At 33.1% G+C, this 17,980-nt stretch overlaps 1 protein-coding gene across 2 annotated transcripts; it reads left to right on the forward strand.

Moving 5' to 3' along the window:
• Window positions 1-7,496: 7,496 nt before the first annotated feature.
• On the forward strand, window positions 7,497-17,634 carry LOC132304613 (DNA repair RAD52-like protein 2, chloroplastic). Of its 2 annotated transcripts, XM_059802370.1 has the most exons (5): window positions 7,497-8,045; window positions 8,173-8,210; window positions 9,659-9,750; window positions 16,569-16,719; window positions 17,310-17,634. In XM_059802370.1, exons 1-4 carry the CDS (start codon window positions 7,666-7,668, stop codon window positions 16,704-16,706), a joined length of 648 nt encoding a protein of 215 aa, XP_059658353.1. In that variant the 5' UTR covers window positions 7,497-7,665; the 3' UTR covers window positions 16,707-16,719; window positions 17,310-17,634. The 2 variants fall into 2 exon arrangements, with proteins under 2 accessions (XP_059658353.1, XP_059658349.1); XM_059802366.1 differs by lacking the exon at window positions 17,310-17,634 and having other exon boundaries at window positions 7,498-8,045; window positions 16,569-16,933.
• The last annotated feature ends 346 nt before the right edge of the window (window positions 17,635-17,980 follow it).

The raw sequence follows: 17,980 nt of genomic DNA on the forward strand, positions 1-17,980 counted from the left end.
TTAACACAGTGGTATTTTTTTACCAATTAATTTTCAATAGTAGAGTGTGTGTGTTTTACCTACATTATGCATACGTTTGTGTATAATATATATAATATACATCAAATTTTCTTTAAAATAGTAGTAGGTGTGTTTTAAAAAATAAAAACACACACACACACACTCTCTCTTAGTATATAAAGCGCACATTACACATAGCCAATTAGCAACTCTATAATTAAAAATTTATTACGAGAATTATTGACTTCTATTTTATATATATATATATATATATATATATATATAAGTTGGTGTTAACTGGTATCTGGTAAGTTATCAAGCTTACTCAAAAGAGTTATAATATTCAAGTTGAATAATTCTAATTGTTTAACTTTAACAAATAAGTTTAACTAACAGACCTGAATATTATTTATCAACTCAAAAATTCTTTGACATTTAATAATATATGCTTATAACTTTATGCTAAAAATTTCTTTTAAAAGTGAGAAGCTTAATCAACTAATCAATATGAATAAAATGTGACTGCATAAGTATTAAAGAGATTACAATATAAATCTTTACAAAATATAGGGTCAAGTGCAGAAAATATGTACAAAATATGCTTAAAGTGCATATCACACCTATCACGTACAAAAAAAAAACATCTTTAAAGTTTCAATTTGGTGCAAATAGGTCTCTTTAACAAATTTAAACCCTAAATTGATTAAATTACCCTTACTGAACCATTTTATAAAACATATAAAAATAAATAATTTTGTAAAATGACCGAAAAGACATTATTGGAGAATATCCCTTACGTGCAAAAAAACGACCATAAAGTTTCAATTTGGTGCAAATAGGTCCCTCTAACAAATTTAAACTTTAAGTTAATTAAATTATCTTTACTGAACCATTTTATAAAATATATAAATAATATATAATTTTGTAAAATGACCGACAATGACTCTATTAGAGGACGGTGTTAATGGATAAGAAAAGATAAAAGTAGAAAGAAAAAAATTGAAAATAAAGCGCAAACTAAAAAAAACAAATCTTTTCAACCTCTGAAAATCAGTGTATACTGATATTGGGATTTTTTTTTCCCTTTTTTTATTTTTTTATAGAAAACAATAAATTCAAATCTCAAAAAATTCAAATCCGTGTTCCATAAATCCTCAAAGGTTCTTTTTTTTTTTTTTAAAAAAAAAAAAAAAAAAAAAGTGTTGAGAGATATATATAGAGAAAAAAGTTTTTTTAGGAAAAAAATATAATATGCACATTACACCCCTATACTATGAGATTAATAACATATATACCTTTGAATATTTTCGGAAAAGTAAAAATGCAAAACAAGTGTTACAATACTAATTTATGTATTTTTTACACAATGTAAAAAAATTATGGATATTTTTTATACACTTTTTAAAATAAGGATAAAAATAATACGCCAAATATATTTTAGAGGCATATACTTGTACCACAAAATATACAATACTTAACCATCAAAACAACTCATTTATTCAGCCGTTACTCCAAGATACTCAATAACTTATCCTAAATCAACATAAATAATCGTTATTAATATAGCATTAATCTTCCACAATAAATTTGTCATTATATCTAAATCATTAGTCCATATTTGGGCCAAAAAAAAAAACCAATGTGAGATTGAATTAGGAAATGATGGGTTCCTAGTGGTCGAAGGAAGAAGGCGGTGCCACTAGAAAGACACGGCGGAGACCCAACATACTCAACTCCATCCGCAGGCCGTAATTGACTGGTCACACTCCTCCTTCACCGCCGGCGGTGGATCATGTTGCCACTACCAGTGGGATTCACATTGAAGCCGGAGGAGAGGTCCTCATAGGCCGGTGGAAGAAGAAGCCACCCAGGCTACAAAAACAGCAGAATCATAAGGAAAATCTCCTAGTATTCAGAGGGTGGTTGTTGTGGAGAAGGCAAAACTGAATCAAATCCAAAGAATCATGAGAAACTACTAACATATTCCACAACATTGGAATTAAATTTACAATTTAGTTTTACCATAAATCCCTAGAAAGTTCCACATCCAGAATTGAATGAAGTCCAAAATAGTTTTACCAATGTTTTCTCTCATGACATGATAGAAAATATTTGGTATAGCGCCCAATATTTGGCATACCAAATTTTTGATGTCTGACTTTCCAAAAAAACAATATTTGATGTTTTCTCTCATTACACGACAGCAGAGGTAATCATCACTGGCAAAGCCGAATTTTTGCAAGTGACTCTAATTATTGTGTTTGACAAATAATCCAAATTGGTTACTAAGTGGCATATTTGGTATAACACCCAACTCTTTGAATTAATATTCCGCTATGTTATATTTCTCTTCATGAAGTTATATATTTATCTTATTTTGATCAATACAAAGATAATACTAACACTCAAACTCAATAATTAAAAAAAAAATATTCTCAAAAACTCAATAATTAAAAAAAACTTCTCTCAAAAATTTAATGCTCAGGCTCGATCTCTTAATTATTGTTAGTTAGACTATTATTTATATAATAGGTCGAATAAGCCAATTCATTTGGGATCCTGCGGATCCACTTTATTTCTGGAACTATTTGTCTCTGTGTTTTCACATCGAGAAATATTTGCAGACGAAGAGATGTCAAAGGTGCTTCTTACTTCCCAAACAGATCCTCCTACATTTATATATAAACCCTAGTTTATCAAGAATACGTAAGAAAAGAACTTCAAATTGAGGGGTAGAAAACACCCCTAAAATATGTTTGCAGTGCATATCATGTCCTTGCGTGTAAAAAGCACACCTAAAGTTTTAATTTGGTGCAAATAGGTCCATCTGACAAATTAAAACATTAAGTTGACTAAATTACCCTTACTGAAACATTTTATAAAATATATAAAAATAAATAATTTTATAAAATGATCGAAAATGACACTATTGGAGAACGTCGGCAATGGATAAGTAAAGATAAAAATAGAAAATATAAATATAAATATAAAAGAAAAGTAAAGAAAAATTAAAAAACCAATATATAGTGCAAACTAAAGAAAACAAATCTACTCCAAATTCCGAAAATCAGTGCACACTGATATTGGAATTTTTTATTTTATTTTTAACAATGTTGGTACGAAAAATAAAATAAAATAAAGAAGAAGAAAAAATTAGTAGAAAATAGTAAACTAAAATATCAAAAAATTCAAATCTTTATTCTACAAATTTTCAAAGTTTTAAAAAATAAAAATAAATAAAAAAGTTTAGAAAAATATATAAAGAAAAAAATTTCAAATATATATATATATATATATATATATATATATATATATATATATAAGGTAATATGCACATAACACCCATATATTATGAAATTGTAACATATATACCCCCTTGGGCATTTTTAAAAGAGTAAACATGTAAACTGGGTATTATAACACTAATTTATTTCAGATTTTTTATTGAAATTTTTTTTGCACAATGTAAAAAAATTAAAGGCACTTTTTGCACACTTTTTCAAATAGAGAGTAAATGTGCTACGTGAAATACACTTTAGAATGGATAATGTATATATATATATTTAGGGTAAATTACAATGACACCCCTGAGGTTTGACATAATGACAGTCATAAACAAGTTGGGCATTTTTTGAACAATGACACCCCCTATCAGAATTTTAATCCAAACAGGCCCTTAATAGGTTGAAAAAGACGAGATTGTCCATTAATATTTAATTGATTTTAATTGTAAAATATCAAAATCTTGAAAGGACATTTTTGCCCTTCTACCCTCCCTCTCTCTATCCTCTTTATCTCTCTTTAAACACTCGCCTGAGATCGAGGTTAGGTGAGATGTGGCATATCGTCAGGTCCGGATCACCGTTGATGGTGCACAGCTCAAACAAATTTGAAGCTCGGAGTGTGTAGTCCAACGCCTTGATTGGGCCATCACCAGCGGTGCTTGTATCACGCGCGAGTTTAATAAGAAACGGGCTGTGATCAGGGTCGAGAGAGGATAACGAACTACTTCGACGACTTCTTCTTGATGAAGCTCCAATTCAGCGATGGTTTGGCCTGTAAAGTTGACAGCGAAGGCGAGGGAGGTCGCCTTGGGACCGGCGGTGCTATCCAGACGGAACGGATCTTGTCAGCGCTAGCGGGCTGAGTGGCGGCTGAGTTTTGCGGTTACTGTTATGGTTGCTGGAGCTTTTGCAGTGGCACGGTTGCTAGAGGCGATGGTTGCTGGTGGTAATACATAGGCTGTTGTGGTGGTTGTTGTGGGGGTGGGGGCTGATTCTGATTCATCATCATCCATTGTTGGTACTGTTGGTGTTGATTGTGATTTTGTTGAGGATCCAAGTTTAGCCAGCAGCGACGATTTGGGGTGGGAGAGAAAAATAGTGTCTTAACAGTTTTGGGGCCTCCATTGAAATTGGTTTGGATAAAAAAATTTTGTGATTAATTTGAGAAATTTTTTGTCATTGGATTATAATTGTATGTGTATATAATTGTGTATGTGTGTAATACAAGTGTGTGTGTGTGTGTATATATATATATAAGAGAATAAATAGAGGAAAGAAGAGGTGGTGGTGGTGGTGGTGGTGGTGGTGGTGCTGCTGCTGCTGCTGCGAAGAGGGAGTGGAGGCTTTGTGGGTAGGTGCTTGAGATGAAAGGTTATTTTAGACATTTTAGATTGGGTAAATTGGTAATTTTACTATTTAAAAGTGCCACTTCAAAAGTCAAGGGGCATTTAGGTCATTTTAAACACATGTCAAACCACTAAGGATGTCTTTGTCAAAGGAAGCAAAACTGAAGGGGTGTCGTTATTAAAAAATGACTAACTTATATATATGACTGTCGTTACAACAAATCTCGAGGGGTGTCATTGTAATTTACCCATATATTTATATATATCTATCTGTATAACTTAATATTTAGTGAACTTAAAATTCTATTACATAAATTGGATTAATTACATTAAATGTAAAACTTCATTAAGCCTTCACTAATAAAGTTGGAGTTTCATAAATTTAATAGCTAAAACAATTACTTTGAAAAATTAATCTAATATCTTTACTTCCTATCACCCAACAACATGGGGAAACATATAAATTGGGTAATGATGTGTTGTGAAGACTAATTTGCAATCTAATTGGGACCAAACCAAAAGACTAGTAGTGACTTGGTCAAAATAGTCTTGAATCAAATTGTCTATTATTATTCAATGTTATTCTTCAAACTCTATTGTGACAGGGAGTGGAAAGTATGGAGACTGCCTACTCATGATTAATGAGTCCGTGTTGGGTGGGTAATATGATTTAATATTGGTGCCTTTAATATGGTTGTGGCAACAACCGTAGCGAACAATAGTGTATTTGCATTTAGGGCATATGGTCCACTGCTGTTCTCTGGCAAGCTGTTTGAGGAGATAATTATTTCCAATATTTATTGCAGTTCATAATCAACTTGATTTTGCAATTTTTTTTAATTAATTGGACCAGTGCTTGCTTGTATAGAAAATGGAAATTCTTGTGTTATTGTTTATAAGAAAACTTAATCAATTACATTTTTCCTTTTAAGCACCAACATTTATTATTATTCTTATTATTATTTTATTATCAATTCTTCAATTAATCAGGGACACTATGAGCTCAATTGATAAACTTTTTTAGGGGCGAGTTCAAATTCTCTTAATCAATTTTTCATAGAAAAAAACAGTAGGATAAGAATTACAATAGAGTAGTAATATCATGCCATTTTGTTGATATAGTATTATCAATTAATTAAATCTTAACACAGTGGTATTTTTTTACCAATTAATTTTCAATAGTAGAGAGTGTGTGCTTTACCTATATTATGCATACGTGTGTGTATAATATATATACATCAAATTTTCTTAAAATAGTAGTAGGTGTGTTCTTATAAAAAATAAAAATAAAAAAGCAAACACACTCTCTCTATATATATGTAGTATATAAAACGCACATTACACATACCCGATTAGCAACTCCTCAATTATAAATTTATTATGAGAATTATTGACTTCTATTATATATATATATATATATATATATATATATATTAGTTGGTGTTAACTGGTATCTGGTAAGTTATTAATCTTACTCAAAAGAGTTAGGATATTTCCGCGGACTAGTTTTCATCGTATTAACTTTAACAAATAAGTTTAACTAATGGGCTTGAATATTACTTTTCAACTCAAAAATCCTATGACATTTAATAATATATGCTTATAATTTTATGCTAAAAATTTCTTTTAAAAGTGAGAAGCTTAATCAACTAATCAATAAGAATAAAATGCGACACATAAGTATTAAAGAGATTACAATATAAATCTTTACAAAATATAGGGTCAAGTGCAGAAAACATCTCCAAAATATGCTTACAATGCATATCACACCCATCACGTGCAAAAAACACCCCTAAAGTTTCAATTTGGTGCAAATAGGCCCCTCTAACAAATTTAAACCCTAAGTTGACTAAATTACCCTTACTGGACCATTTTATAAAATATATAAATAATATATAATTTTGTAAAATGACAAAAAATGACACTATTGGAGAACGCTGTCAATGGACAAGAAAAGATAATAATAGAAAAAAAAATAAAAATAAAATGCAAACTAAAGAAAACAAATCTTTCCAAACTCAGAAAACCAGTGCAAACTGATATTGGGATTTTTTCTCCTTTTTTTTTTTTAAAAGGTTTTTATTTTATTTTATTTTTTTATATAAAAAGTAGTAAATTCAAATCTCAAAAATTCAAATCCGTGTTCTATAAATTCTCAAAGTTCAAAAAAATAAAAAAATAAAATAAAATTTGAGAGATATATATAGAGAAAAAAAGTTAAAAAAAGAAAAAGAAAAAAAGGTAATATGCACATAACACCCCTATACTATGAGATTAATAACATATATACCCCTTGAATATTTTCGGAAGAGTAAAAAGGCAAAACATGTAGTACAATACTAATTTATATCATAGGGTTATTTTTTCACAATGTAAAAAAATTATGAATGTTTTTCACACTTTTTTAAAATAGAGATAAAAATAATACGCAAAATATAATTTAGAGGTAGGTACTTGTCCCACAAAATATACAATACTTAACAACTTATTTATTCAGCCGTTACTCCAAGATACTTAATAACTTAATCCTAAATCAACATAAATATTCGTTATTTTCTAATATAGCATTAATCTTCCACAATAAATTTGTCATTATATCTAAATCATTAGTCCATATTTGGGCTAAAAAACAAAACCAATGTTTGATTCAAATGTTTGATTGAATTAGGAGGTGATCAAGAGTTGCTTCGTCAATCCTCCTCACCCACCACCCACCACCCTCCCAATTCATGGGCTGGTCCCCACAGCATTGTGGGCCTCAGTCCACAATCTCTTTCAGACAACGCCCCCAACAAACCTACCCGATTCTGAAGCCCGCTTTCAAAGTCAGTCTTCCCAATTAAATACACACATATGTATGTGTGTGTAAGTGTGTGCGTGAAAGTCGTTTTTTTTTTCAGCTACTACAGGGGAACAGAGAAGAAGAGTTCATCTACTAGTCCGATCTACAACACAACTCTCTCTCTTTCTCTCTCTAATAAATAAATATATACATACACGCTATAAGGGTTGTTTGCCTCTTCGTCTTCGTCGAAATGGCCATTCAGAGTGGCAGTTTCCTCACACAATTCACGATGCCGGCGACGGAGACTCGTGTTCCGGCGATCACGTCCTGCTATTCCGGCCACCAAATTTCCAATCGGAGGTTGAAAATGGGTACCCGTTTCGGAGGTAGGAGTGACGGAATTAACAGAAGGTGCATAGCTTCAGTGCCGGTGATGGCTCTGGATAGGAATATCAGTGGTTCCGATGGCGGTAAGAAGACGTCGGTGCCGAATTCGAACTACGTGGTGCCACTGGACAAGTCGTCTTGCATCACTCGGCCTCTCGCCGAGATCCTCAGGGACCTCAACAAGAGGATTCCTGATAACATCATCAAATCTGATGATGGTGATAATTCCACTTTCATACCCTGGTAATTTGACGACTCCTATTTCTTTGTTTGTGGGTTCGCAGTGTAAATTTTGATATTTTCTTTGTGTTTGGTGTTCGATCTGATGGTTGATCTGAGGGGAATTTTGGGTTGATCTTATGATTTGCAGGTACCATGCCAATCGGATGTTGAGTTTCTATGCTCCAGGTGCGATCTCTGGTTTATTTGCTCCTCTGGGCTTGTCATATAATATGTGTGTGTGTGTGTATATATATATTCATATACAGATACCTACAAATTTTCAAATCGGTCAAAACACCAGAAATGTGATCCTGGTTTATTATCCGAATTGCATTGTATTACATATAATTATCTTTCCCTGTCATCTTTTATCCCCTTTTCAATTTAGGCGTTTTCCCTACGTTTCCGCGTGCATAGTTCTGTTGTTTCTTTGGATTGAAATGTATTGATGAATTTGATGTTAAACTTTTTTGTAATTATCATGAGCTGAGTTAACTGATTTTAAACAAATTAAAGAATTTTGGGCAAATTATTTACCCTAGGTTACTTCGGTAACTATTGGTCGTCAGACTGGAATTATGTTGCACTCGACGACACACATTTGGGTGATCACAAACACAGTTACATGATATGCAAATTTCCAAGTCATCTCTAATGTTCATGTGGTATTGTTGTGTTGTGGTTGTCCTCTCTTGTGTGAATGATAACATGCACAAGATTGGCAAAGATTATAAGAAGATCAATCCTCTGGTATATCAATTTTAGGACATAAAAGAACCTGTCAAAGTGTCAAGCCTTTTCAAGCGTTCTCTTATGGTGTCCTTTATGAGTTTATCTTTCTCTATTTCCTTGAAATAAGTGAGAGAAAATGTGAGATGCTGCACTATGTAGATCTATGAATTCTTGTGCTACACGGGATAATTCTGTAGATGATTACTGTGGAGGTGCAAATCTTACCTCACTCACTATTGAGTGTATTGTGTGAGCTCAGAGGGTGGTGGCTTTCCTGAAAAAAAATAAGGCTTCTTAACATCAATGTGGTACAGGTCAAAGAATAACCAATGCTAATTCAGTCGGAGCTTTAGGGTAGAAAAGGGAATATGCAGTATTTGACTTGTTGGTGTTTGTTTACCTAGGCCCTCTGGCATCAGTTGGATTTTATGCGTACAGATGACAATTCTACCAGCCCCACCCCTATTAGGATGGGTTTGGATGTCTGCTAATCGGGGTGTAGAGATGGGTTTGGGAGGAGAGTTAAAAATTGTACTGTCCAGACCCTCTATGATTATTTAAAACAAGATCATAAATAACTATTTCATTCTTGGATTTTTTTTTTTTCCACGTTCTTTTTAGATTTCTAACTACAATGTTAAGAAATTTATGCATATAATTTTAGATTTCTTTCTTTCTTTCTTTTTCTTTTTCTTTTTTTTTTTTTTTTTTTTTATCCCTTCAAAATTGTGCACAGCAAGGTGACTTGAACTCGCTCTTTCCTCGAGTTGGGGGCGGGGCTTGGTGGTTTAGTTTTTTTTTTCACAAGACAGATTTGGGGTGGGGTTTCCTTATTTCTCACCATCTCAGTGATGAACCCACAAATTTCCAGATCTTCTCTGATGTTTGGACCCTTTCTGCAGGTTGGTGTGGAGAGATACGGGATGTTATTTTCTCTGAAAATGGAAGTGTGACTGTGGTGTACCGTGTCACAATACGAGGTTCTGATGGAGAGGTGCGTCTCTTTTCTGTGTGATGCGATGTGTCTGTATGTGTTTTCATCTGATAAGTTTCTTTTATGTTATAAGATTTTATGTCCAATAAATATTTTCATATGACCATAATCAAACCAAATTGAAACACACTAAATTTTATTTCAAAACCTTTGACTTATCGTATATTTTCTAAGACGTTGTGAAAACTTGTTCATTTATTTGTTATATTTTTTTGAATTTTATTTATTTTTAAAATATTGGTTCCATGTCACACAACCTTGTATTGCTTAAAAAAAGCACTTAAAAGCTATCACTATATATAGGTAGCTTATGCAGATTTTCGAGCAAGGGCTTGAAATTTTCAGTTGATATATTTAATAACTAGAACTGATGCTATATCAAATGTAAATAAATATGCGCATAAGACATGTTTGAATAATTTCATGTGTTTTCCAAGTTAATTATGAAATAGAATAGTGCAATCACCAACAAGCCTGTGGCCTAGTGGTGTAAGGCTCCTACTTCCCTAAGGGAGGTCAGGGGTTCGAACCTCAGTGGAGGCAGTGTATGTGAGTCCCAACTAGGAAAAAAAAAAAAAGAATAGTGCAATCTTTGATTGAACCATTACTTGTAAAAACAGCAAAGATTTATTTATGCTGAAATTCTAAAGGTTATTAGTTATCCTAGATTGTTCTTCCTGCATTCATTGTAAAAGCCTGTACTTATCAAGGTATGCATAATTTATTTCTTGTACAATCTCCCTTCTTTTGAAGTTAAACCAGATAGTTTCCATAACGATTTCAAACTTTGTCTAAATAGTTATCTTCTTATCTTTGTGCTATTTCACACACAATTTTAAATTACTAGGTAGAAGCAGCTATCTAAATCACAATAGGTGTTGCTGGAGTTTCCATTTTACTTGAATAGGTTCACCTTTTACCTTTGGATTGCTGTGAAACTTGAGGTTGGGTTTTAAGTTCTTGCACTTGCAAGGTGCAAAATAACGTACATGGTGGGTCTCGTCTCTGTTCTTTCTTCTGTCCTGGCATGGGGTTTTAGGTTCTCTAAGGAAACATCAATGCTTTTATTTTCTTACATCATTTGATCAGTTAATGAATTAATGGTTTAGGTGCTTCCGCTGAGATGTAAGTTCATGTAAATAGAGGGAAGTAAACCAACTTTCCGTCCATGTCACCGTAGACCTGTTGGCTCTGTGGTATGCAGTGTGGTATCCCAAGTTTGAGTTCTGTGTTTCAAGCCTCACCGTGTAGGGGTATTCATCGAGAGCATTATGAAGAAAACTAGGTGTACCTGGTTCTTTTGAAGGCCTTTTATGTAAACAATAGCTCTACTGAAAATTTGGCTTCAAACATTAGAGTTTTGGGGGAAGTTTGTTTGTTTGTTTGTTTGTTTTCCCTTCAAAAGAAGCGCTTGTTTTCCATAAATATCAAGTTGTGTCTTTTGGAGAGTAATTTTTTTTAAAGACATTGTCGTTTCCATCTCTGGACTGCAAAGGTCTTCAAAGGTAAGGTGGTATTTACTAGTCAAAAAAAAAAAAAAAAAAGTATGGTAAGGTGGTATGCAGCAGGACGTTTTAAATTAGACTGGCAACCCATAGAGGATTTTGGAGAAACTAAAATCTTCTAGAAATGAAAAAGAAGTTTAATTCAGAAGTTAGTTATTATCAGGGATTGCAGGGAGATATAGAGAAACAGAAAGCAAGATGATATATACACATATATTTTATATATAACATTGGAGGTAGCATTGAAGAACTATGCAATTGTTAAAAATTTACTAGTGGAATTGGAAGGAGTCCTTCAATATGCAGCATGATGCCATTATAGAGCATTGAGGTTGTTTTCGCCTTTCTAGTTAACTCTAGTAAGAAGAGGGTGCTGAGAATTTCCATGATAAAATTTCTGGAAAATGTCATTGGCGAATGTGAATAAAAGGATTTGGAAATGTGTTTTTGGGGATGAAATTATGTATTACTAGAAATGACGTAGTGAGGAGGTCCTTCAAATGCAGCTTGTTACCGTCAAAGATGCATTGATTTTGTTTTCTCCTTTCTAGTGAACTCTGGTAAGAAAGAAGGTAGAAATGCTATTTTATATTCATTTCCATATTATATCCAACCTATCTGGACAGGCAACAATGTTAAAGCATACATTATGTCTCTTGATTACAAGAAAACAAGTTTGTTCCCAGTGTTTAGATGATCTACAGCAGGAAGGTAGCTCCTTAAGAGTTAAAATGAAAATTGGACTGGAAATTGCACCCAACCTTTGTGTCGTGGCAGGCAGACCCTCTTCCCATCTTTGAACTTTAAGTTTACCAATTACAGAAGAATGACTTATTTTGGTGTCCATGAAAGAATAGTAACTACAAACCTGGGTTCAGATGAAATTATAAAAGAGCTGTTTGTTTATCTGGAGAAGACATATCTGCTGGACTATGCCTCTTGATTTCCTTCTTGGCCTTTTCAATTCAGACAACGGATCATGTCACCACAAAAATCTTTAGTCTACATGTACAGACCTTCAGTGTAAAACTGACCTAGTAGCTTAATGTCTACGTCAAACTTCAACTGTACATTTGGGAATTTCAAATAGATTTTCCTGATTCAATCTGTTCTTTACACATAATCTTCTTGATTTCTTGGATAGTCAACTTCTAATTTTAATTTGCAAAATACTAAAAGGATCTCATTTACTAGCTGTTTTTGCTTTAACCATATTATTTCTATTATTACGTGTTTTACTAGAAATCAGTAAGGTTCCACGGTTATAATGTTCTTAATTACCAACTTTTAGTTTTTGAGTACTAATACTCACACCAAACGCTTGCAATGAATTGCCTAACCGAATAATTTTTAATTGGTTATTTATACGAAATACAACTAAGTGGAGGGCTCCACTTCCTTATTTGTTGCATAATTGACCAATTAAAAGAGTAGGTCTAGCAATTCACTGTAATTATTCGGTGCAAGAATCATTTTCCTTAGTTTTTAAAGCATATATCCGTAGTTTGCAAGTTCTCCTTATACTTTTCCAATCCTCCTAGAATATATTATAGTAGAGATGAAAGTGAAACAGTGAATAAGAAATGGATTGTGACTTCTTTTTTTTCCTAGTTGGTACTCACACACACATGCCTCCATCGAGGTTCAAACCCCTTACCTTCCTTTGGGAACCACTAGGCCACTGGCCCGTTGGTGGATTGTGACTTATTGATCTTCGCTTTCTACCTTAGCTATTAAGGAACAATTCTACTTTTAGAAGCCATTTTAAGAACGCTCGGTCTCACTTCGTATGGTCAGATTAGTGGAATCCCAATCCTCTTAGAATAGATTATAGTAGAGATGAAAGTGAAGAGTGAATAAGAAATGGATTGAGTTTATAACTTTTACTCTTTATATTGTTCTCTCTTTCAGTTTTGTTGTGGTTTTGGTGCTTCAATTTGAATTTGTGAATTCTTGCTCTTAGGGGAACCAATTTGAATTTGTGAATTGCTCATGTCCCTCTCACTATATGTTTCAGAAGTTGGTGCATCTCATGTATGATGAAATGCAATCATTTAAATAAATATACTAATAAGCTTGTTGCATTAATATTTTGTTAAATTGGCATTATTTGCTTACACTCACAAGTAGATGAGAGATAATTGTGTAACCCAGACAAAAATATATTAGGAATTTGGAATCAGATGGATCTCTAAGTTATGTAAACCAAATGAAAAAATTAAACCAGTTCGAAATTGGGGAAGCGTAAAGAGAATGTCAGAAAGAAGAGAGATTTCGGGAGATGCAAGGGAGTGAGAAAAAAGGTTATGTAATAGAGTGTGTTTTATACCATTTGGTATCTGCGCAGATGGACTTGGCATTCGAAACGATGCCTTTGAAAAATATTTTGTTTAACATGCTAATGTGACATCTTTTAAACCAGGGGATGAAAACATTTGCAATTTCAAAATAACTTAACAAATTTAACTCGGGAGATCCGCAACACATTTATTTCAAGTGTAACATACATACATGTGTTGTGGAATACATATATATATATATATATATATCTACTCTCTTATTTTATTTTATTTTTTTAATTTTTTTGTAGAACTAGCTTCCAATGGATCTCTAGGATAGCCACTACTTATATGGAATAAGAGAAGAGTCTAGAACAACAACCTGTTCCCCAATTAAGTCACCTATATGTCACGCCCCCAATATGCATGGAGCTTGCGTCACACCATCGACACACGAGCGCTTAGAAGGATTCTGCATGGCATTTGCATGACATATGTGGAGTGTTCTAGAATTTTTCACATTTGTATAGAGAATTGTGGAGTGTTGACTGTGTTGTAGAGAGATGGAGGATTCTACAATACTAGAGAGTTTATAAGAATTTGTAAATTAGAGAATATTCTAAAAGAGCAAAGGGTCTGTTCGGATATTTGGAATTGAGCCCTTAGAATTGGAATTTGCCTTCCAATCCCAATTTATTTTTTCGGTTCTCTTAAGGGATAATAGAATTGGAATTCATTCTTAATGCCAAGGGTCTCAATTACACAATTTCAATTCTAAGCCTGGATATGATATTTTCGATTCCAAATCATCATGAAATTCAAACCTGAAAAAATCGATCTCTCTCAACCCTCCCAATCACTCCTCAACTCCTTCGTCGCTGAGAACCGATCGACCACTCTCTGTCTCGAGTCCGTCGTCGTCACCAAGCTCAGAGAACTCCATCGTCATCATCCTCTCCTCCATCGTTGTCAGCATCTCGCTGTTTCTCCGATGTCGTACCACCAAAATTTCCCAATCGCCTCCTATATGATGATGCTCGTCAAGACTTCCATCCTTCGCCGGAAGGCTAGTGGTGATGGTGGTGGTGAAAAAAGACACAGGAGGAGTTTGTGTGCGTTACTGATGGCTGCTTCTTCCATTTTTCGTATTGAGTTGGTTTCTGATTGCTAGGGTTTTGAATGGTCTTTGGGCCTATTTTTAGACAACAATCAGTATGGGCTAGATCAATTTGAAAGGGAGTTATCACTCCAGTGTATTACTCCAAACTGGGCTGCTTTTGTATAGTAGCCCAATATCCATACTGTAAATACCTTGTATATTATACAATTTTATTTAAAATTTAAAAAAAAATAAATTGCATTATTATCCCTTGACCTGTAAATTTTGAGTCCTCTTTCTATATATTATATATTTACATCTACATCCTATTTATATCTATCTATCAAAGAGTTTCACATCATTTTTTTATTGTTTAAATACATTTTCTATTTTTATAATATTATTATTCAATCATTTTCTTAAAATGCATTTTCTGTTTTATTTTTTTGTGTTTAATTTTTTTTTTTTTTTTTTTCTTCTTGTAGGACAAATGAAAATTTATTTTTGTAAATTTTGTTTTTATTTATTTATTTTATTTCAATTCCAAATGAATGTTTAATCCGAACAAAAAAAATCCAATTCCAAATGTATGTTTACATTTACATAAATATATATTCATATTCATATATAACAAAAACTAACTCCAATCACAATTCTAGTGAAATGTATAAGCATATGAAGTCAGTCCATTAATCTAAATGTCAACTCATGAACCTGATATCAAATTAACATGAAGACATATATATGCAAGTGTATCAATATACATATCCGTTGTGTATGTGTATGGTACTTAAATTAAGTGATTGATTATAATTAATAAAATCTGGAAATCTAAACAAGAACATTATATATGTGATAAGACAAGCACATGTACCTTAAAATATCAAACATCAAATATATAACGCTTCTTGTTTCTCTTGGATAATTCAAAAACTTTTAGCTAGAACAAGTGATTCATGAAGGTATTGAACTCCAGAAGCCTTTGGCTGCATCTTTGAGTTTTGTGGTTCTAGGTTGTTAATGCTAAGAGCTGTAAAGAAACAAATAAGATTTCTTCTCTAGTTAGAGCGAAGGGTTTTCATGTTAATACGCCAATGACGTTAAAAGCATAACATACTATCAAAGTAGGAAAACATAGTATGTTGTGGTTATATAATCAGCGTGAAACCAGTGAAATCATCAACGAGTGTGTTTCAATTGTTTGGATTATGTTAGCTAAAAAACGAAGACAGCCCGTTCTGGCTGACCCTAACCAGGTTGATTTATGTTATTCTGGGATAAATCTATTGGTTGAACTGGTAACCTATCTGCTTCCCTTGAAACAATATGAGACCAGGCTTCATGAGACAATCTTCTCAAATATCAGGTTGCGTAAGCTGCATTAAATTACCAGTTCGCTGCTCCTTTTTTGATGTTCTTCAAACAGTTAGTATTTATAGATATTTAACATTATGAATAACTATAGAGTACACCTATTTAGAATAATTTGTATTGATAGCTTTCCATTCAACTAATTAACCCAGTAGTTTAACTGATGAACCGCGCTCCAACCCTTTAACCAGGTTGATGTCTGGTCTAGTTCTGATTACTATGCTTGTAACTTATTGTGGATATCCATGTTACCACCAGACTGTTTCTTGTGGTAGCTTGTGGTACAACTTAAATCCTTTTTTCCTTTAGTAGGGACAACTTGAAATCTGAGACACTGTAAGAAAATTGGACTCACCAAGTATCTTATGCTGCATTTCCATAAATTTTACTTTTCTTGTAAGCCCGACAAGTGACGTGAATAGTAAATTACATTAGCATGTTCTCGAAATGTCTTGTTCTCCTGTAATTTGTCGTACATTTCCAGGTTTCAGTAAGCTGCATTTGCTTAGTGCATATATTCTCTCTAATAATTGTAGCCATGACATGAGTGACATACTAATGCAGGCACACCGTGAATCTACTGGGACGGTATCATCTGGTAGCGGCCATCTGAAGGATCCTGTTGCTGCAGCTGAGGAAATAGCTTTTTGCAGAGCATGTGCACGGTTTGGCCTTGGCTTATATTTGTATCATGAAGAATAGATGTTACAGAAATGTAAGGAGTTCAGTTTTTGCATTGTCTAAGTTGTTTGTATATGTAGTGGACAAATTAGACTATCTATCATCTTCCTTGCAGTTGCCAGTTGGTGTAAATATGTGATAGATGAGAAATGGTCATTATGTATGTTTAATATCCAGTTTGAAATATGGAACCAATTTTAGATAATTATGCCACGATGAAATCAAATCTCATAATGGCTTTTGAACTATAGACTTCCTTTGCTTGTGTTTGTTTATATTATGAATCAAATGAGAATGCCAAAGTATCGATTCCGTCTATATGACCTTAATGGACAAAGGCAGTTGTGATGTTGCACTGTGGACTGGATGAATAAGAATCTAAGGGAGTGTTTTGATATCCCATGGAATCTTTGATGTAACATCAGATGCTTTGTTATAGTGGATGATACCATGAAAAGACACTGGAGCTGTCACTGCTAGATTTTATCAAATAAAGCAGTTCAATGGTTTTTTTTTTTTTGGTATCTTTTGTCGATTTGCACGGGGGTTTGCTCTTCAAAAAAAAAGGCTTCTATCCTTAATTGTTGAAGGTGATGCTTTTGAATGTTGTCTGTGGTGTGTTAGGTGAATATGAAGGTGGTGGTAGCTGAAAGCTGATTCTGGACATTTTGATGCTTTGGAAGATGACAAGTTCAGTTACTTTCATCCCTAAAGTGACATTGTTCTTTCTTTTAAGTTTTGTTGCTGTTTTGATGCTTTCAATTTGAATTTGTGAATTCTTGCTGTTAGGACACAAATTTGAATTTGTGAATAGCCTATGCTCCTCTCTCACTACATGTTTCGGATGCATGTGTATCTCATGTATGATGAAATGCACCAATTACTTAAATATATGTACACTAATAAACTTGTTGCACTAATATTTTGCTAAATTGGCATTATTTGCTTACACACAGGTAGATGAGAGGAAACTGTGCGTTATATAGTGTGTTTTATACCATTTGGTAACTACGTAGATGGACTTGTATAACATATATGTGGGGAAAAAAATTATTTGATTTATTAATTATTAATTTTATTTGTAGAAGTAGCTTTCAATCATCTGAGGTTGTGTCACAAACACTTGGGAGGACTTTGCATGGCAAATGGCAATTGCACAACATATGTGGAGTGTTCTAGATTATTTACATTTTTATGGAGAATTGTAAAAGTAGTGTAGAAAGATGAGATTCTACCATATTAGAGAGTGTAAGAATTTGTAAATTAGAGAATATTTTAAAAGGGTAAAGTTCTGT

The sequence above is a fragment of the Cornus florida genome, unplaced genomic scaffold (genome assembly GCF_030987335.1).
Source record: "Cornus florida cultivar Cherokee Brave unplaced genomic scaffold, ASM3098733v1 CherokeeBrave_3.0.0_Hap2_Chr01, whole genome shotgun sequence".
Classification (NCBI taxonomy): Eukaryota; Viridiplantae; Streptophyta; class Magnoliopsida; order Cornales; family Cornaceae; genus Cornus; species Cornus florida.